This window comes from Ornithorhynchus anatinus, chromosome X5 (assembly GCF_004115215.2).
Source record: "Ornithorhynchus anatinus isolate Pmale09 chromosome X5, mOrnAna1.pri.v4, whole genome shotgun sequence".
NCBI classification, from domain to species: domain Eukaryota; kingdom Metazoa; phylum Chordata; class Mammalia; order Monotremata; family Ornithorhynchidae; genus Ornithorhynchus; species Ornithorhynchus anatinus.
Window position 1 is genome coordinate 4,829,971 of NC_041753.1, and position 19,853 is coordinate 4,849,823.

Consider the following 19,853-nt stretch of genomic DNA (forward strand, 5'->3'; position numbering starts at 1 on the left):
AGGAAAGCCGTCTGCAGCCGTGCTCCCCCGATTGCCCAAGAGGATTCCCAGAAAGAGAAACTGGAATACGTACAGAATGTCCTGTCTCTGTTTCTGTTTAGTGTCTCGCGCGCGCATAAACACGAACACGTTCCTTTCACGGAAAACAAAACCCGTCCGCTCCCCATTCATCCCCAGACTCCATCTTCACCCTCTGTACATGACCGGGGGTGCGGGGGGTTTCGAGGAAGGGGAGAGTCCCTCCGGTGATCTGGGCCAGGAGGAAGAAGAAAGAGCTCGGCCTTGGTACAGCTGAGGGACACATTTCTCGGTTTCACAAAATGGCAGGTGCGATGTCATCTCTGCAGGTGACGCCTCTTGCGTCCGGACTGTCGGCTCGCTGCGGGCAGGGAACGTGTCCGTTGATTGTTCTATTGTCCTCTCCCTAGCGCTCAGGACAGTGCTCTGTACACAGTAAGCGCTCCATAAATAAATGAATGCATTTGTCTCAGAGAGATGCGTCGAGAGAGGCATGTGCCTGCCCTCTTCCCGGCTTAATCCTGACGCTGCCGCCGGCTTCCCTCACCGTCTCCGTCCCCGTTTTACAGATGAGGCGCAGGGAAGGGAAGTGACTTGCCCGAGGTCACACGGCAGGCAAGCGGCCGAGCCGGGACGAGAACCCAGAACCTTCTGACCCCCCGGCCCGTCCTCCGTCCCCTAGGCCACGCTCCTTCGGTTGCACTGTACTCTCCCGAGCGCTTAATACAGTGTTCTGCACATAGTAAGCGCTCAGTAAATAGCACTGACTGATTGAGTGCGTGAGGGAGGGGGTAGAGAGGGAAAATAGAGGGATGGGGGGAAGTGAGAAATTAGTCAGGGAAGACTTCTTGGAGGAGGTGTGATTTTTAGTAAGGCTGTGAAGATGGGGAAGGTCGGATGTGTAGGGGGAGGGAGTTCCGGGAAGGAGGGTTGAGGGGACTACTTTAATAATAAGAATGACGATGATGGTTTTTGTTAAGCGCTTACTCTGTGTCAAGCACTCTTCTAAGCGCTGGGGTAATAATAGCAATAATAATGTTGGTCTCTGTTAAGCACTGACTCTGTGCAGAGCCCTGTTCTAAGCGCTGGGGGAGATACAGGGTCATCAGGTTGTCCCACGTGGGGCTCACAGTCTTCATCCCCATTTTCCAGATGAGGCAACTGAGGCCCAGAGAAGTGAAGTGACTTGCCCGCAGTCACCCAGCTGCCGAGTGGCAGAGTTGGGATTCGAACCCATGACCTCTGACTCCCAAGCCCGGGCTCTTTCCACTGAGCCACAACAAGCTCATCAGGTTGGACCCAGTCCCGGCCCCACATGGGGCTCACACTCTTAATCCCCATTTTCCAGATGAGGGAACTGAGGCCCAGAGAATAACAACAATAATGACGATGGTATCTGTTAAGCGCTTACTATGTGCCAAGCACTGTTTTAAACGCTGGGGTAGATACAGGGTCATCGGGTTGTCCCACGTGGGGCTCACCGTCTTCATCCCCCTTTGACAGATGAGGGAACCGAGGCACAGAGAAGTGAAGTGGCTTGCACACAGGTCACACAGCTGATAAGTGGCGGAGGCGGGATTAGAACCCACGACCTCTGACTCCCAAGCCCGGGCTCTCGAGCCACGCTGCTTCTCCATATGTGACGGCGTTGGCCGGGGATCGAACCCGGGTCGACTGCTTGGAAGGCAGCTACGCTGACCGCTCTACCACCAGCGTGCCAAGTGACTTACCCAAGGTCACCCAGCAGACGAGGGGCGAAGCGCAGATTAGAACCCAGATCCTTCTGGTGGCCAGCGCCGGAAATAGTGAAGCCCCCCCTCCCGCCCCAACTCCTCTCTCGGCCTCCCTCCGCCCCGCGGCCTCGGCCCCTTCAGGATGGCAACAGGATGTTTCTAACGCGGTCACTTCCTGACCCCATGGTACCCGCTCCCAAGGTCGCGGGGGGAACAGCGAGGCTCAGTTGAAAGAGCCCGGGCTTGGGAGTCAGAGGTCATGGGTTCCAATCCCGGCTCTGCCGCCTGTCAGCTGGGTGACTGTGGGCCAGTCACTTCTCTGGGCCTCAGTTCCCTCATCTGGAAAATGGGGATGAAGACTGTGAGCCCCACGTGGGACCACCTGATCAGCTGGTATCCCCCCCACCCCCGCGCTTAGAACAGAGCTTTGCACATAGTAAGCGCTCAACAAATACCATTAAAAAAAAAAACCGAGGTGGCGAAGAAACGGGGGCTGGAGGGGATTTTGGAGGGCCGGGGTTTGGAATAGCCGTCCGGATGGAGCCTCCCCTCTCCCGTGACTTCCCCCATCGATGCCGGGTTCCTTCCTGCCCCCTTCCTTCCCGGTGCAGACGACTAACGTGGCCTAGTGGTTAGAGCAGAGCGGGTCAGACCGTCCGCGGCACAAATGACCGAAGGCCAGACGTTTGGGCTAGTGGGACCCGGTCCGGGGTCAGTGAGGGGACAGAAGCCTGTCCCATCTCACAAGCCCGTAACCTTGGCGTCATTAGAGAAGCGGCGTGGCTCAGTGGCAAGAGCCCGGCCTTGAAGGTCACAGGTCGTGGGTTCGAATCCCGGCTCTGCCACTTGTCAGCTGTGTGCCTGTGGCAAGTCACTTCACTTCTCTGGGCCTCAGTTCCCTCATCTGTCAAATGGGGATGAAGACTGTGGGCCTCATGTGGGACAACCTGATGATCCTGTATCTCCCCCAGCGCTTAGAACAGTGCTCTGCCCATAGTAAGCGCTTAACAGATACCATCATTATTATTATTATCCTTCACTCCTCTCTCTCGATCAAACCCCGTATTCAATCCGTCCCCCAATCCTGTCGGTCCCACTTCTTCCACGTCCCTAAATTCCGCCCTTCCCTCTCCCTTCAAACTCCTTCCACCTTAATCCAATCGCTCATCCTATTCCACCTCCCTTAATTTACCTCCGCCTCCTTCCTGACCTCCCCGCTTCTGTCTCTCCCCACTCCGGCCCGTACTTCGCTCTGCCGCCCGGATTATTTTCCGACCACAACGTTCTGGGTATGTCACCCCGCTCCTCCGAAAACTCCAGTCTTTGCCCATCCACCGCCCCATCGAAGAGAAACTCCTCACCATTGGTTTTAAATGCTTTAAATGCCAAGAACGGTGCTCGGTACGTAGTAAGCGCTTAACAGATACCGTGATGATGATGATGATAATTAATTTAAAGCACTCCACCACCGTGGCCCCCTCCTACCTCATCTCTTTACTCCTCCTACCGTCCGGCCCGTCCGCTTCGCCCCTCTTGTGCTCACCTTCTCGCCGTGCCTTCGTCCCGCCCGTCTCGCCGCCGAGCCCTCGTCCACATCCCGCCTCCGGCCCGGAACATCCTCCTCCTCCTCACAGCCGACGGACCGCGACTCTCCCCCCCTTCAAAGCCTCATGGAAGGCCCACCTCCTCCAAGAGGCCTTCCCAGCCTAAGCCCCTCCTTTCCTCTTCTCCCACTCCCTTCTGCGTCACCGACTCGCTCCCTTTCTTCTTCTTCTCCCCTCCCAGCCCCACTTAGGTCCATATCCGTAATTCCTTCATTTGTATTGATGTCTGTCTCCCCTCCTCTAGACTGTCAGCCCGTTGCGGGCAGGGATTGGGTCCGTTTATTGCCCTCTCCCAAGTGTTTAGTCCGGTGCTCTGCACGGGGGGAGCGCTCAATAAATGCGATTGAAGGAATGACCTAGTGCCTAGAGCCGGGCCTGGGAGCCAGAAGGTCCTGGGTTCTAATCCCGGCTCTGCCACCTGGCCGTTGTGTGACCCCGGACAGGTCGCTTCACTTCCCTGGGCCTCAGTTCCCTCGTCTGTAAAATGGGGATCGAGACTGTGGGCCAGGGACTGTGTCCGGCCCGCTTTGTTGGTACCCACCCCAGCGCTTCGTACAGTGTCCGGCCCGGAGTAAAAGCGCTTAACAGGTACACTGTTATGCAGTCACTTCTCTGGGCCTCGGTTACCTCATCTGCAAAACGGGAATTAAGACGGTCAACCCTACGTGGGATAGGGACTGGGTCCGATCCGATCGGCTCGGATCTCCTCCAGCTGGATCTGACTCCAGCTGACCGTGAGTGAGTTCTTTACAAATACCGTAAAAAACAACACCACCAGAAAAACAAACACGTCTTGGTTTCTGGTCTCCAGGAGGAAAGGTGCCGGGAGGAGGGGGAAGAGAAACCAGTGATCTAATCGCGAAAGATTTTGGCTCCGTGGAGGCCGTCTTCACCCCGACGCTCCGGGTCTTCCTCGTCCGTCCCCCCAGCTCTCCGCCAACATCCCGGAGCGACCCGCCGGGACCCGGGTCTCCGCCGGTGGTTCCACGTCACCGGGGGACACGGAGAGGACAGGACGGTGGGGAGGAGGAGGGTTTCAAGCGAAAACCAGGTTATGGGGGGAAAGGTTGGAGCCGGCCCCGGCGGGGAGGACTGCCGTTGGCGGGGAGCCCGGTGCCAGGCCTGAAGTGCGTTCTTGGCATTCGTGGTAGGTCTGGAGCCTGACGGGGCGACAGAGGCTGGTGGGGAATGGGGAAGGGGAAGGTAAAGACCCCAGACAGAGACGCAGCGTGGCTCAGCGGAAAGAGCGTGAGCTGGGGAGTCAGAGATGACGGGTTCGAATCCCGGCTCCGCCGCTTGTCAGCTGGGTGACTTGGGGCAAGTGGCCTAACTTCTCTGCGCCTCCGCTGCAAAACGGGCATGAATAATAATAATGTTGGTATCTGTTTAGCGCTTACTAGGCGCAGAGCGCTGTTCTAAGCGCTGGGGGAGATCCAGGGTCATCGGGTGGTCCCACGTGAGGCTCCCGGTCTTCATCCCCATTTGACAGATAAGGTGACTGAGGCACAGAGAAGTGAAGCGACTTGCCCACAGTCACCCAGCTGACAAGTGGCAGAGCCGGGATTTGAACCCACGACCTCTGACTCCCAAGCCCGGGCTCTTTCCACTGAGCTACGCTGCTTCCCCATTAAGGCTGTGAGCCCCACGTGGGACAACCTGATCACCTTGTAACCTCTCCAGTGCTTAGAACAGTGCTTTGCATGTAGTGAGCGCTTAACGAATGCCATCGTTATTATAATTAGACAGCACTTATATCCACATCTGTCATTTATTTACTTTTATTAACGCCCGTCTCCCCCTCTAGAACTTTAAGCTCACTGTGGACGGAGAATGTGTCGCGTGGCATAGCGGACAGAGCCCGGCCCGGGGAGTCAGAAGGTCATGGGTTCTAATCCCGGCTCTGCCACTTGTCTGATGTGTGACCTTGGGCAAGTCATTCAAGGTCTCTGGGCTCAGTTATCTCTTCTGTGAAAAAAATGGGGATTAAGCGTGTGAGCCTAATATGGGACCGGGACTGTGTCCAACATGATTAACTTGTATCTACCCCGGTGCTTGGAACACACTAAGCGCTTCACGGCTACCGTAATTTTTTTTTCCTTCCTCTCTCGAAAGGACCTGAGTTCTTATCCCCGCACGGCCCCTCGCTGGCTACTTCCGGGCCTCGGTTTCCTCACCGGTAAATCGGAGATTCGATACCTATCCTCCCCTTCTATTTAGGCCGTGGGCCCCAAGTGGAACAGGAACTATGTCCGACCTGATTAATGCCTATCTGCCCTGACGCTGAAAACAGAGGAAGCGCTGAACGGCTATTATAATGATAATCTATCCCAGCGCTTAGTACAGTGCTTGGCACACCGGAGCGCTTAACAAATACCACAGTTATGACTATTATTATTCAAACACGAGGACGGAAAGCAATATCTCCCAATTCTCACCAAGAAAGGCCCGAGACTGGGATGAGGTGGGGAGGGAAAATGGGACCACTCTGTTCCCCCACCGTCTTCCCCGCAGACTGTCAACTCGCTGCGGGCAGTGAATGTGTCGGTTTATTGTATTGTACTCTCCCAAGTGCTTAGCACAGTGCTCGGAACGCGGTAAGCGTTCAATAAATACGACTGAATGAATGAACATCAGATTTTCTTTTAATAACCCCCGACGGGATGTGTCTCTTGAATTCATCACCTCGGGAATCTCAGGCGGAGTCGGGTTCAGGGGAGAGTTATCCAATCAATCAGGACGCCCCCCCAAAAAAGTCAAGGGAATGGGGGCGACGCAGCAGATTAGAGGCCGGTTTTAGCTTGACAAAAACGGAGATATTAATCCACCCAGCTCCCTCCCACCCTTCCCAGATCTTGTCTTCCCCGCAACTCTTATCGAAAACTTCCCAGGAGGGGGAAAGAAACCCCGGTAAAACCTCAGGGCTACTGTCCTTCAGGAGAAAACTCCATTTGATTTATCCCCCCAAGCCTGCAGATGGGCGCTGGGGGGGGGGGGGGGGTGTTGTTCCTCTCCCTCCTGGAAGGTGAGAGGTTAAAGGTTAAAGGTGGGCTGCATGGAGGGGAAGGGGGGAGGCAGGATGTGGGAGGGGGACACTGTGTGAGCGCCGACGGGAATGGAGAGAGAGCAATCTGGGCGGCTGTGGGAAAGGCCCAGGAACCTCGTTATGGGCAGGGAATGCGTCTGCTCCTTCTGATTGTTCTCTCCCAAGCGCTTAGTACGGCGCTCTGCACGTAGTAAGCGCCCAATACGTACCGCTGACCGATTGACAGAGGGGCCCGGGGTTCGCCTGGCTCCCGGCCTTGGACGGAGGGAGATACGAAAGAGATATTTGGAGAGGGCAGATCTCTCGTATCTGAGGGGGTGGTGGACAAAATGCAGCTCTTGGGACACGGATGGGTCACGGGTTTTGAAGGGAAGTAGGGGGAGAGGAGAAAGCTGTGAGTCCAGTGTGGGACGGGGACTCTGTCCTCCCTAATTAGCTTGTATCTACAAGTTTAGAACAGTGCTTGGCACATAGTAAGCGTTTATCAAACACCATGAAAAAAGGGGGGGGCCAAACGCTCCCTCTGTCTGTGTCTGTCTCTCCCCCTATCTCGGTCTTTGTCCTCGACTCTGTCTCTCTCTGAGATTTCCCTGATCCCCAGAAAGCAGAGGAAGGGAGGTTGAGCGAGAAAAGCAAGGAAGAGACCTCCCCCCTCCCCAAAACACACACAATTTCAGGGGATTTAGGCGCTTACTATGTGCCAGACACTGACAATTTCAGGGGATTTAAGTGCTTATGTGCCACACACTGACAATTTCTTAAGCGTTCACTACGTGGCAAACCCTGGCGATTTCAGGGGATCTAAGCGCCGTGTGCCAAACGCTATTCTAAGCCTTGCGGTAGATTCAAGCCAATCAGCTGGCACGCGATCCCTGTCCCCCCGGGGCTCACTCTTAACCCTCGTTTTGGGGAGAGGTGAGATGACAGGAGGGCAGGGGGACCCCCGACCTCCTCGCCCCCTCACCCCAAATACCCCACACATGTTGTAGTTTGGATGTGAGGACCGAGGGGTCCCGGGGCAGATCTAGGACACGTGGCCCAAGATGGGGGCTAACATGAGGTAGATTGCAGGAAATAGGGCCTCCCCCCCAAATCTGCCCTCCCCTTTTAGGGGGAGAGAGGAGGGGGTACACAACTTCGAAGGGGTGGGAGTCGGTGGTCACCCCTGCTCATTCCCTCCCTGCCCACAAATCCCTCATTTTGTTGTCCCAGTCTGTGAGAAATTCCCATTTTGGAGAGTTGGGAAGCGGGGATTCCTGGGACGAGGGACTGTGGGAAGGAAGAGGGGGAATTTGGGGGGGCCAAGTCGGGGTGGGGGTCGCCCCTTCATCCCCCACAAACAGCTGTGGGACTGTGGGCAAGTCACTTCACTTCTCTGGGCCTCAGTTCCCTCATCTGGAAAATGGGGGGTGAAGACTGGGAGCCTCAGGTGGGACAACCTGATGCCCCTGTGTCTCCCCCAGCGCTTAGAACAGTGCTCTGCACGTAGTAAGCGCTCAACCACCATCAACACGATTATTGCCCCTCAGAAAGCCTTTTCCCCTTTCACCCAACTCCACTCCCCCTCCTAATATGGCCCGGGCCAAACTCCCACCCTCCGCCGGATCCTCGCCCTGTCATTGGTCGGACCGGGGTCCCTTCTCTGCTCCCATTGGCTCCCGGCGCCGCCACTCTCCGAGGGCTCCCCGCCGCCCCCCCCGAAGAAAGCTGTCGCAGCACCCAACAACCGCCCGAAGGCACACCGTGTCCACGCGCCCGGAGGAGGGCGCCGATTGGCGGAGAGCCCCGTAAACAAGGCGCGGGCGACCAATGGGAGCGCTGTGCACGAGGGCAGCACGAGCCCCGGCCGGGCCCGGCCCCTTTAAAAGGCGTTTCCGCCTCGCTGGGCGTTCAGTCCTTGCTCCGCCGCCTGGACGTCGTCGTTGCTGCTGCTGCTCTCGCTCGCAGCCGAGCGCCCTCCCGGAGCCCCCCAAAGTCCCTCCAATCCTCGCTTTTTATCTCCTCCTTTTGGTCGACATCTTCCCAGCCCCGGTGGCCCTCGTCCTGCCCAAAAAGCTGCTCCCGAAGAGGCTTCTGGGAGTTTGGGCTCCTTTGACAGCAGGAGGGAGGCGGCCTCCTCGTCCAAGCGCGCCCCCCCGCCCCCCACGTCTTGTCCCCGGGCCCGACCATGGTGGTCTTCAAGAAGATCAAGACCCTCGAGGTGGTCTTCAACGACCCCGACAAGGTGTTCTGCAGCGGGGAGAAGGTGACCGGCCGGGTGTTGGTGGAGGTGTGCGAGGTGACCCGGGTCAAGGCCGTGAGGCTGCTGGCCTGCGGAGTGGCCAAGGTCCTGTGGCTCCAAGGCTCCCAGCAGTGCAAGCAGACCATGGAGTATCTGCGCTACCAGGACACCCTCCTCCTGGAAGACCCCCACCACGGTGAGCCCCGACGCCGCCCCGCGCCCCGAGTTCTAGTGATAACGAGGGGATCCGCCGGGCGCCCACCGTGTGCCGAGCGCTGGTCCGGCCCGGGCCTCGGGAGCGAAGGCGTGACGGCCGGGAGCGACGGGGTGGAAGGGCGGACGGGGCGGGTCCCGGGGGGGGGCGGGATGAACCGCGGGGTTCGATTCCCACGCTCCCCGGCGAGGCGTCACCGTGCCGACTTGCAGCCCTTTGGGGGGGGGGGGTCTTCCCCACCTCCCCCTCTCCGCACCCCAACTGACGGGCCTCCTTCCTCCCCGCAGCCGAAGAAGACACCGTCATCCTGAGACCCGGGAACACCTACGAGTACAAATTCGGCTTTGAGCTGCCCCAGGGGTAAGTATCCGCCCCCCACCCCTCCCCGCGCCTCCCCCCGGGAACGACGCGCCCCCCCCCCCCTCACCCCTTGGACCGTCTGACGGGGTCCGCTCTCCCCGACCCGCGCAGGCCCCTGGGGACCTCGTTCAAGGGCAAGTACGGCCGCGTGGATTACTGGGTGAAGGCGTACTTGGACCGGCCCGGCCAGCCCACCCAAGAGGTCAAGAGGGGCTTCGAAGTTATGGACCCCGTGGACGTGAACACCCCCGACTTGATGGTGAGCGTCTCGGACTCCCCTAGGCGGTAAACTCGTGCCGGGCTGGGGATCTGTCAGTTCCGTCGTTCGGTCGCGGAGTTCAGGGGGAGGATGGGGGGACGGCTGTTGGGCGTGGCCAGCTGGCCACCGGCCCCCCCGAAGGATGGAACGGGTCCGTGCCGTTGTCCGGTTGTCCTCTCCGGAGTTGCCGCGGGCCGCCGGATGCTCACGCTCCCCCCTCTCTCCCCCCGACCAGGCGCCCGTGTCCGCCAAGAAGGAGAAGAAGGTCTCGTGCCTGTTCATCCCCGACGGCCGCGTGTCCGTCTCGGCCACGATCGACCGCAAGGGCTTCTGCGAAGGTGAGGAGGCCGGTCGGGGCCCCGGGTGGGTGGGGCGGCCCGGGACCCGCCGGGGGGAAGGGGGCGGCGGCCCCCGCTCGCCCCCGGCCCCCGCTCACCCGCCCTCCCGCCCCGCAGGCGACGAGATTAACATCCACGCCGACTTCGAGAACACCTGCTCCCGCATCGTGGTGCCCAAGGCGGCCATCGTGGCCCGGCACACCTACCTGGCCAACGGGCAGACCAAGGTGCTGACGCAGAAGCTGTCGTCCGTCCGCGGCAACCACATCATCTCGGGCACCTGCGAGTCCTGGCGGGGCAAGAGCCTGCGCGTGCAGAAGATCAAGCCGTCCATCCTGGGCTGCCACATCCTGCGCGTCGAGTATTCCCTGCTGGTGAGGCTCGGGGCCGCCGGCGGCCGTCCGGGGGGGACGCGTCGGGCGGGGGGGCCCTCGTCGTCGGGCAGCGGTTGACCCGCTCCCGCCCTCCTCCCCCTTCCAGATCTACGTCACCGTCCCCGGCTCCAAGAAGGTCATCCTGGACCTGCCCCTGGTCATCGGCAGCAAGTCCGGCCTGAGCAGCCGCTCGTCCAGCATGGCCAGCCAGACCAGCTCCGAGATGAGCTGGGTCGACCTCAACATTCCCGACACCCCAGAAGGTGAGGAGGCTCCCCCTGTGCTTCCTCCCCCCTCCCGCCCCCGGAACCACGGCCGGGGGGGTGGTCACTCACCCCTCCCGCCTCCCTCCTCTCGCCTCCCCCCGCAGCTCCCCCCTGCTACATGGACATCATTCCGGAAGACCACCGGCTGGAGAGCCCCACCACCCCGCTCCTGGACGACATGGACGGCTCTCTGGACAGCCCCATCTTCATGTACGCGCCCGAGTTCAAGTTCATGCCCCCGCCCACGTACACCGAGGTGAGCCGGCTGGGACCCTCGCGCCCCCCCCCCCCCCGGGGGCCGGACGGTCCGCCCGCGGCCCGGCGGGCGTCGGCCGGCCGCTGACCGCGACCTCTCCCCCTCTCCCTCCAGGTGGATCCCTGCGTGACGAACAACAACGCGCACTGAGCGGGGAGGGGGTCCCCCGGCCCCCGCCGCGCCCCCTCCCCTCGACCCCCAGCGAGGCGAGAAGCAGCGGTCGGATCCGTTCCTTCGTCCGTCCTCTCGCCGGACCCGCTCTTTACGTCCCCGCACCGGGAGGGAGACGGGACGGGTCGGGCGACGGTCCCGCCCCCGCTTTTCTCCCCACGCCCCGGGTGCGGTCAGAGAGGGTCTCGGTCCGGGCGCCTCCCAGGCACCTCCGCTCCCCTCTGCGCGTTCGCAGGGAGTCGGAGGGAGCGGGGAGCCCCGCCCGGAGCGGAGGAAACCCGGTGAGGTTTCCACAGAAGAGGGGGGTCCCTCCCCCCCCCCCCCCCCGCCCCCGGCACGCCGAAGCCCCCCGGGGGAGGGGGGAGAGGGGGACGAACCGCCCCCGGAGGACTCGAGAGTTGGAGACTCGATCCCCGAGCGTCCGGTGTCGTCGGCGGAAGGACGCTCCGGGCGTTCTCGGTTAGCGAAAGGAGGTTTCCGTGAGGAGAAGCCAAACTTGTCGTAGCACTTTGGTTTGTTTTCGTTTTCGCCTCTCCCCCGGCGGAGGGTCCCTCCCGAAGGCGGACACTCCGAAGCCGGGGCCGCCGGAGGCCCTGGCCGCCGCCCCGCCACCCCCCACCTCAGACGAGTGTTAAGTCGACTTCAGTGGCCCGTCTCACGGGGAGGTGGCCGCCCGCCAGATGCAGGCCTCGCACTTTTTTGGTCCCCTTCCTGTGGGCAGCTCGGTCACACTGCCCAGAGACCCCCCCCCACCCCCCACCCGCCCGCGGAGTCAGCGCGGGGAGAGTTGAAGGGGTCGGGTTTTCTACCGTGAACTTCTCTTTTTGTATGGCAATGTTCTGTTTTGTACTCGATATCAGATATTTTTGCCCCTTGTGGGAAAGATGTTTTTTCTAAGAAAATAAAAATAAAGTTTGAAAGGAAATCTACCCTCCCGACTTCCCTCGACCCGAGCGTGTGGGTGTCGGGGAGGGGAGCCCTGGGCCGGGGGGAGGAGCGGGATTGTGCTCTGATCCCGTCTAAAGGGGTACCCGGGGAAGGACGGGGGCGACTGGGGAGGCAGTCGGGAGGTCGTGGGTTCTAATCCCGGCCACCTGCCGGCTGGGTGACCTTGGGGAGGTCGCTTCCCTTCTCTGGACCTCAGGTCCCTCAGCTGTAAAATGGGGATTAAGTCCGTGAGTCCTCTGCGGACCTCGCGTCCAACCCCCGAAAGTAAGCGCTTAACAAATACCCTTGTTTAAGTCTAAAACTAGGGCTTTTCCCCGGGGCGGGGGATGGGGAAGCCCCCCCCAAGACAACAAGCTGTAGAAGGGGAGGTAATGGGACTTGGTTGTTCCTCCCCGCCCCCCATCTTAGGCTCCTCAACGTCTCCCAACGTCTCTGCTCAAATTCCCTCATCTCATGGCTTCCACTTGCCCTTTCCCTGCCTCCGCGGCGATTCTGGGATATCATAATATTGTTGGTATTTAAGCGCTTACTCCGTGCAGAGCACTGTTCTAAGCGCTGGGGGAGACACAGGGTCATCAGCTTGTCCTCCGTGGGGCTCCCAGTCTCCAACCCCATTTCCCAGATGAGGTCACTGAGGCCCAGAGAAGTGAAGTGACTTGCCCACAGTCCCCCAGCTGACAAGTGGCGGAGCTGGGATTCGAACCCGTGACCTCTGACTCCCAAGCCCGGGCTCTTTCCACTAAGCCGTGCCGCTTCTCTGGTGGCTAGAGCCCAGGCTTGGGCGCCAGAAGGACGTGGGTTCTAATCCCGGCTCCTCCGCCTGTCAGCTCTGTGACCTCGGGGTGGTCATTTCACTTCCTGGAGCCTCGGTTACCTCATCTGTGAAACGGGGATGAAGCCTCTGAGCCCTGAGCCTCTCTTTTCATTAGATCATGCTGCTTCACCCATTTCTGTTTTATCGCACTCACCCAAGCGTGTAATACAGAGCTCTGCCCGCGGTAAGTGCTCAGTAAATACTCTGGAATGGATGAACCTCCTCCTTTGTCTCTGATTCCGGCTCTTTCTCTGTCCATCTCTGCCTGAATCAGAGATGGAGAGGTGGAGATACAGAGACAAAAGGACAGGCCCAAGGAATCTGCCCCTATCTCTCTCCAACGCCCTCCCTCCCGTACCCTCCGTCTGTCTCCTCGCCCTTATCTCTGTGACCTGTTTTGATCTCTGTCCCGATCTCTGTCTCTGAGAGACTCCCCGTCTCTAGCTCTCGGTTGCTCTTTGTCTCTGTCTCTCCCCCTGAGCCCTCTGCCTCTGTCTCTATCTTTCCATCTCTGTCCGTCTCTGTATATCTCTGTATTTCTCTGTCTCTGCCGCTCACTGGGTGTGCTTCTCTCTCTCCGTGTCTCTTGCCCATCTCTGTCTCCGTTCTTTGTCTCTGTTTCTGCCGTCATTAGCCTCCCTTCTTTGGAGGTGGGTCAGTGCTGGCGGAAAAATGGGTTTTTGTTGTTTTTTCCCTGCTGTTTGTAATAATGTTGGTATCTGTTAAGCGCTTACTATGTGCAGAGCACTGTTCTAAGAGCTGGGGTAGATACAGGGTAATCAGGTCGTCCCACATGAGACTCACAGTTGATCCCCATTTTGCAGATGAGGGAACCGAGGCACAGAGAAGTGAAGTGACTCGCCCACAGTCACACAGCTGACAAGTGGCCGAGCGGGGATTCGAACCCGGCTCTGACTCAGAAGCCCGGGCTCTTTCCACTGAGCCACGCTGCATGGGAATCCCGGCTTATAAATAATAATGATTATTATGGTATTTGTGAAGCGCTTACTGTGTGCCAGGCACTGTACTAAGCGCTGGGGTAGAAACCAGCTAATCAGGTTGCACGCAGCAAACTGACTTGGTGGATCGAGCCCAGGCCTGGGAGTCAGAAGGACCTGGTTTCTAAACCTGGCTCTGCCACGGGTCTGCCGGGTGACCTTGGGGAAGTCACTTCACGTCTCTGTGCCTCAGTTCCCTCATCTGAAAAATGGGGATTGAGACCGGAAACCCACAGGGGACAGGGGACAAGGACTATGTCCAACCCGATTTGCTTGTATCACTCCAGCGCTTAGGACAGTGCCTGGCGCGCAGTAAGCGTTTAACAAATACCCCAATTATTATCTTTATTATTATTATTATTATTCTCTGTGCCTCAGTTCCCTTACCTTACTCAAACGGGATAAGGACTGTGTCCAACCCGATTTGCTTGTATCCACCCGACCCCTTAGTACAGTGCCTGGCACAGAGTAAGTGCTTAACAAATATCCCAATTATGATCATTATTATTCTCTGTGCCTCAGTTCCCTCATCTGTAAAATGGGGGAAACTGAGCCCCATTGTTTGTATCCACCCGACCCCTTGGTACAGTGGGTTCCTACGGCAGGTAGGAATCGCTTAACAAACACCCCAGTTCTTCTTCTTCTCTGTGCCTCAGTTCCCTCATCTGTAAAATGGGAGACACTGTGGCCCCCACATGGACCGTCATCGCTTAGTACAGTGCCTGATGCACAGTGAGCGCTTAACAAATACCATAAAGATGACTCAGGGACTGGGGGGGGTGGCCAAGTGATCATGCGGGGAACATGCAGGGAAAAGGCCGGGGATGGGCGGGGAACACGCAGGGAACACGCCGGGAACACGCTGTGGATCCAAATGGAGCAGGCGTGGGAGAAGGGGTGGGGCTGGATAAGATGTTCATGACCTGGGAAAGGGATGTGAGGGGGAGAACTTGGAAATCTCCTCATCTGGAGGTCGGATCAGGGGTGGGGGGGCGCAGGAAAAGCGGGAACCCCTCCCAGATCCTGCCCCTTATCGGGAGGAAGGAAAGGAGGAAGGAAGGGGAGAGAAGGGACGGAAAGATCCAGATGTTTCCCGGGGAAGGAGTCCAAATTTAAGGCCCGGTCCCGTTCTCTGATTATCGTGATTATGCTCCCACTGTGCGCCCAGCACTGGGGCCGATCGATCAACCAGGGGATGGTGTTTATTGAGCACTTATTGCGTGCAGAGCACTGCACTGAGGACTTGGGAGAGACAACACTGGGAGGGAGGTGGTAAAATCCCCCGCCATCAGATCCCTGTAAAATCCCAACCCCTCTAGGCCGTAAATCCGGTGTGGGCAGGGATCGTCTCTCTTTAATGCGCTCTATCGTACTTTCCAAGCGCTTAGCACAGTGCTGTGCACATTCAACCTCCCCCTCTCCCAGGCATGGCCCACCCCCTCACCTCGAACAGTGGGGACCCCGCTAACATGACATGAGGCTGTTCCCCCTCTTCTCTGAGGCCCCCCCCCGCCCGCCCCCGCTCCCCCTTTCAACTTTAAAGGGGTTGAATTAATTAACCACCGAATAACGGGGCTCGTTAAGCGCTTACTCTGTGCCAAGCGCTGTTCTCAGCACCTGAGTAGATACAGGCTCCCGTGGGGCTCCCAGTCTTCATCCCCATTTCCCAGGTGAGGGAACTGAGGCCCAGAGAGGTGAAGTGGCTTGCCCGCGGTCACACAGCAGACAGGTGGCGGAGGCGGGATTAGAACCCACGTCTCCCTCCTCCTCGCTTCCTTATGGGGTCCAGCCGGGGTTGCTGGATGCAGGGTGGGAGGGGTAGACGGACCTAAATCTAAATCTAGGGTCTGGGGGCTTCTGGCCTCTTCCCCCTCCCCTTTCTCTCCCTCTTCACCTCCTCCTCCTCTCCCTCCCCTTCCTCCTTCTCCCCCTTCCCCCCTTTCCCTTCTTCCTTCTCCCCCTCCTCTTTTTCTCCCTCCTCTTCCTCCTTCCCTCCCTTCTCCCTCCTCTTCACCTCCCCCTCCTCTTTTTCTCCCTCCCCTTCCCCCTTCTCCCCCTTCTCCCTCCTCTTCACCTCCCCCTCCTCTTTTTCTCCCTCCTCTTCATCTTCTCCTCTTTTTTCTCCCTTCCCCTCCTCCTTCTCCCCTTTCCCTTCCTCCTTCTCCCCCTCCTCTTCTTCTCCCTCCCTCTCCTCCTTTTCTCCCTCCCCTTCCTCCTTCTCTCCCTTTTCTCTTCTCTTTACCTTCCCCTCCTTTTTTTCTCCCTCCCCCTCCTCCTTCTCTCCCTCATTCGTTCATTCATACATTATTATTTATTCATCTCTTCCCCCCTCCCCCTTCTCCCCCTCTTCACCTCCCCCTCCTCCTTTTTTCCCTCCCTCTCTCTCCCTCCTCCTCCTCTCCTGCCCCATCTCTTCCTCCTCCTCCTCCTCCTCCTCCTCTCCCTCCTCCCCCCCGAACAGGCCCCTGATCCCAGAGGACAGGTGTGAAGGGATCCGAGAAGGGAAGTTGTCCTGGGGACCTGCCAGGACCTTTCTCCCACTGACCATTGGCCCACTGGGCGCCCCACAGGCCCCTGGCCTCTTCCGACAATCCCCCGCCTCCCCAGCCCGACCTCAGGGGCTTCAGGAATCGATCGATCAATCGATGATATGTGCAGACCACTGTCTAGAAGGATCCGGCGCCGATAACTAGGCCGATTGATGAGGGGGGAACGTGTCTGTTACCTCGAGAGAAGCGGCACAGCCTAGCGGCTAGAGCCCGGGCCTGGGAGTCAGAAGGTCCCGGGTTCTAATCCCAGCTCCGCCGCTTGTCTGCTGCGTCACCTTGGGGAGGTCACTTCACTTCTCCGGGCCTCAGCTCCCTCATCCGGAAAATGGGGATTGAGACCGTGAACCCCACGGGACGGGGACCGCGGCCAACCCGATCCGTTGGTAGCCACCCCAGCGTGTGGTACGGTGCCTGGCACGTAGTGAGCGCTTAACCAGTCCCATCGGCATCAATAAACACCACCGGATGAGTGGACGGATAGATGTTTGGTCAGCTCGGCGGCTCGTTTATCTCGGCAGGGCTATTTTGGTCCATCCGGCGACACCGTGCCCACGCCCTCGATCCCTTCCCGTTATGTAAGGGGAAGGGTCCCCGTCTCTCTGCCCCAACCCCGCTCCCTTCCCTGGGCGTCACGGACGAGCCGGTCCTAGGGCGCGGGGCCAGGTGCCCCGCTCTCTGCCCGCCTACACCTCATCTCTTCAAAATCCCTCAGCTGTTTAGTAAACAGGTTCTCGGAATCGCCTGGCCCGGTCTCCCGGCCACTGGATACAGCCCGTCGAAGGGTCTGGAGGGAGGGAAGACCGCCCCCGATCCCCTCCCCGCCCACCCCGGGGGACCGTGAGAACCGGGTTCGGGTCACGCCGGAGACTCGGACCGGACAGAGGCGGCCAAGCAGCTCCACGGCCCCCGAGAAGCGGCGCGGCCTAGCGGGTGGAGCCCGGGCCCGGGAGGCAGAAGGAGCTGGGTTCTAAACCCGGCTCTGCCTCTCGTCTGCTGTGTGACCTTGGGCGGATCGCTTCACTCCCCTCCGTTCCCTCATCGGTACAAGGGGGTTTAAGATTGTGAGCCCCACGTGGGACAGAGACCGCGTCCAAATCGATTCCCTTGTGTCCACCCCAGTGCTCAGCACAGGGCCTGGCGCGTAGTAAGCGCTTAATAACTACGACACTTATTATTATCGCTTCCACACACCTCCCCACCCAACCTTGTCTCTCCCTCCAACCTGGCGGAGGGACCCTCCCCACAGATTAGAGGCTAGAGCCTGGGCATCAGAAAGATTTAGCTTCTAATCCCTGCTCTGCCGCTTGTCTGCTGGGCGACCTTGGACAAGTCGCTTCACCTCTCTGGGCCTCAGTTCCCTCAGCTGTAAAATGGGGATTAAGAGTGTGAGCCCCACCTGATTACCTCGGATCTACTCCAGCCCTTCGAACAGCATATATTTGTATATTTTATTTATTACCCTATTTATTTGAATGAGGTGTACATCCCCTTGATTCTATTTATCTTGATAATGTTGTCTTGTTTATGTTTTGCCCAGTTTTGCTCTGCTGTGTCCCCCGGAGCCCGTCATTGAGCAGGGATGGTCTCTGTTGCCGAACTGTCCATTCCAAGCGCTTAGTACAGTGCTCTGCACATAGTAAGCGCTCAATAAATATGATCGAATATGAATGAATGAATGAGCCGCACAAATAGTAAGTGCTTCACAAATACCATCGCAATTATTGTAATCGTTGCTATCATTATTATAACCCACCCCCCTTCCCCATCTCATCATTGACCCCGGGCCCCGATCCGGCCCAGTCAGGGAGGAGAGGGGGAGAGCTTTCTCCTCCGCCGTTCTGGGGTGGCAGGAAGCGGGGCGAAGGGAAACGGCAGCCGACCGAGCCCCGGAGTCGCTCGCCGGCGGCCGAGGGGCACGATAACAATAACGACGGCATCTGTTAGGCGCTTACTATGTGCCAAGCACCGTTCTAAATCCTGGAGGGATACAAGGTGATCAGGTGGGGCTCCCAGTCTTCATCCCCATTTTCCAGATGAGGTCACCGAGGCCCAGAGAAGGGAAGTGACTTGCTCACAGTCACCCGGCTGACAAGCGGCGGAGCCGGGATTAGAACCCACGACCTCTGACCCCCAAGCCCGGGCTCTTGCCACCAGAGCCACGCTGCTTCTCTATATTCTCCATATGGGGCACTGGGCGTTGACGGCCGGCTCGCTTGGCCACCGGCTCCGGCCCCTCGCCCCTTCCCTCTTCTCTCCTAGGGGCTGGAGGCTCCCGCGGCCCCCCCCACCCCCGGCCCGGCCCGCAGTTTCCTCTTCAACTCTGAGCCTCTTTAGTACCAGCTGTTGCCTAGAAGCAGGGGAAGTAGGGTAGGTGCGGCTCTCCGATTATCTCTCCGATTCAGGTCTGGGGAGAGCGGCTGGCGGAGAGGAGTCGTCTCCCACCCCGCTTCCCCTTTGCCCGCAGCCCCGCATCGCTCCGCTCGAGGTGTGAGGAGAGCTGAGGCCCGGCGGGGCCGAGTCGTCTCCCACCCTGAGACGCAGAGGCCACGGAGCCGAAGACGACAGAGAGGGAGACGGCCCTTCTCTCCTTGTCTGTTGTTTAAAATCTCATTTCCTCTTTCTCCTCCACGCCGCTCACGCGCACCCAAAGGCGACCGGCTCAGCCCGTGTCCGGGACTAGGAGATTTGGGGCGGGGGCGGCGAGGGGCCCGGCCGGGTCCCGTGTCCGCAATCCGGCGGCCCCGAGAGGTCCCCGTGGGGTGTCGGGGTGGGCCGGGCGAGGGGGCCGCGCCAACGGATCCGGCCGGGGGGGGGGGGGTCTCCCGGGGGGCCGGCCAGTGTCCGGTCCCGGACACGCGGTGGGTCCGTGGCCTTCACGTGCCAAGCGGCGCGGGCCAATCGGAGGCCGGGGGGATGACCTCACCTCCGAGTTCTAGGAAAAGAAAGAAATCCCGGGTGGGCGGGAGAGACTCTCCTGCGTCCCGTCTCTCAAGTCTCTGCTTGGGGACGGCCTCTCCCTGCAGGACCCCAGGCCCTTTGACCTTTAAGCCCCTTGGACGGAAGTGGGGAAGGCAGGACGCCCCGACGGATGAGAGATGGGTTTGGGGAAGTCTTGTTCGTTCATTCGCTCAACAGTGTTTATTAATAATAATAACCTCGTTGGTATCCGTTAAGCGCTCGCTGTGTGCCGAGCACCGCTCTAAGCGCCGGGGGAGATGCGGGGTCATCGGGTCGTCCCACGTGAGGCTCGCCGTCTTCAACCCCATCCGACGGGTGAGGGAACCGAGGCCCAGAGAACTGACTTGCCCAAAGTCACACAGTTGACAGGCGGCGGAGCTGGGATTAGAAGCAGCGCGGCTCAGTGGCAAGAGCCCCGGGCTTGGGAGTCAGAGGTCGTGGGTTCGAATCCCAATTCGGCCGCCCGTCAGCTGTGGGACTTCGGGCCGGTCACTTCACCTCTCTGGGCCTCGGTTCCCTCATCTGTGAAATGGGGATGAAGGCCGGGACGACGTGGGACGGCCCGATTCCCTTGTCCCTCCCCCGGCACCCGGCTCCTTCCGCCGAGCCGCGTTGCCACGGTCTGCTGTAGCTCCCTACCACGCAACCGCCCCTCTCCTCTGACCTTTCTTTCCCCGAGCCCCCCTCCTCTCCCTGGAGCTGGTGATCTAGACTCCCAATTCTCACCCT

At 59.5% G+C, this 19,853-nt stretch overlaps 1 protein-coding gene across 1 annotated transcript; it reads left to right on the forward strand.

Annotated features, from left to right (window-relative positions):
- Window positions 1-8,284: 8,284 nt before the first annotated feature.
- LOC100086397 (thioredoxin interacting protein) lies at window positions 8,285-11,786 on the forward strand. The gene is made up of 8 exons (XM_029056111.2): window positions 8,285-8,815; window positions 9,121-9,193; window positions 9,305-9,452; window positions 9,688-9,790; window positions 9,908-10,164; window positions 10,271-10,427; window positions 10,535-10,686; window positions 10,801-11,786. Exons 1-8 carry the CDS (start codon window positions 8,566-8,568, stop codon window positions 10,834-10,836), a joined length of 1,176 nt encoding a protein of 391 aa, XP_028911944.1. The 5' UTR covers window positions 8,285-8,565; the 3' UTR covers window positions 10,837-11,786.
- The last annotated feature ends 8,067 nt before the right edge of the window (window positions 11,787-19,853 follow it).

What these genes read in the sequence shown, in the direction of transcription:
- LOC100086397 (XM_029056111.2), top strand. Translation starts at nt 8,566, where the DNA reads ATGGTGGTCTTCAAGAAGATCAAGACCCTCGAGGTGGTCTTCAACGAC. An exon ending in TGAACACCCCCGACTTGATG is followed by an intron (nt 9,453 to 9,687) that starts GTGAGCGTCTCG and finishes CCCCCCGACCAG; the next exon opens with GCGCCCGTGTCCGCCAAGAA. An exon ending in GCGTCGAGTATTCCCTGCTG is followed by an intron (nt 10,165 to 10,270) that starts GTGAGGCTCGGG and finishes TCCCCCTTCCAG; the next exon opens with ATCTACGTCACCGTCCCCGG.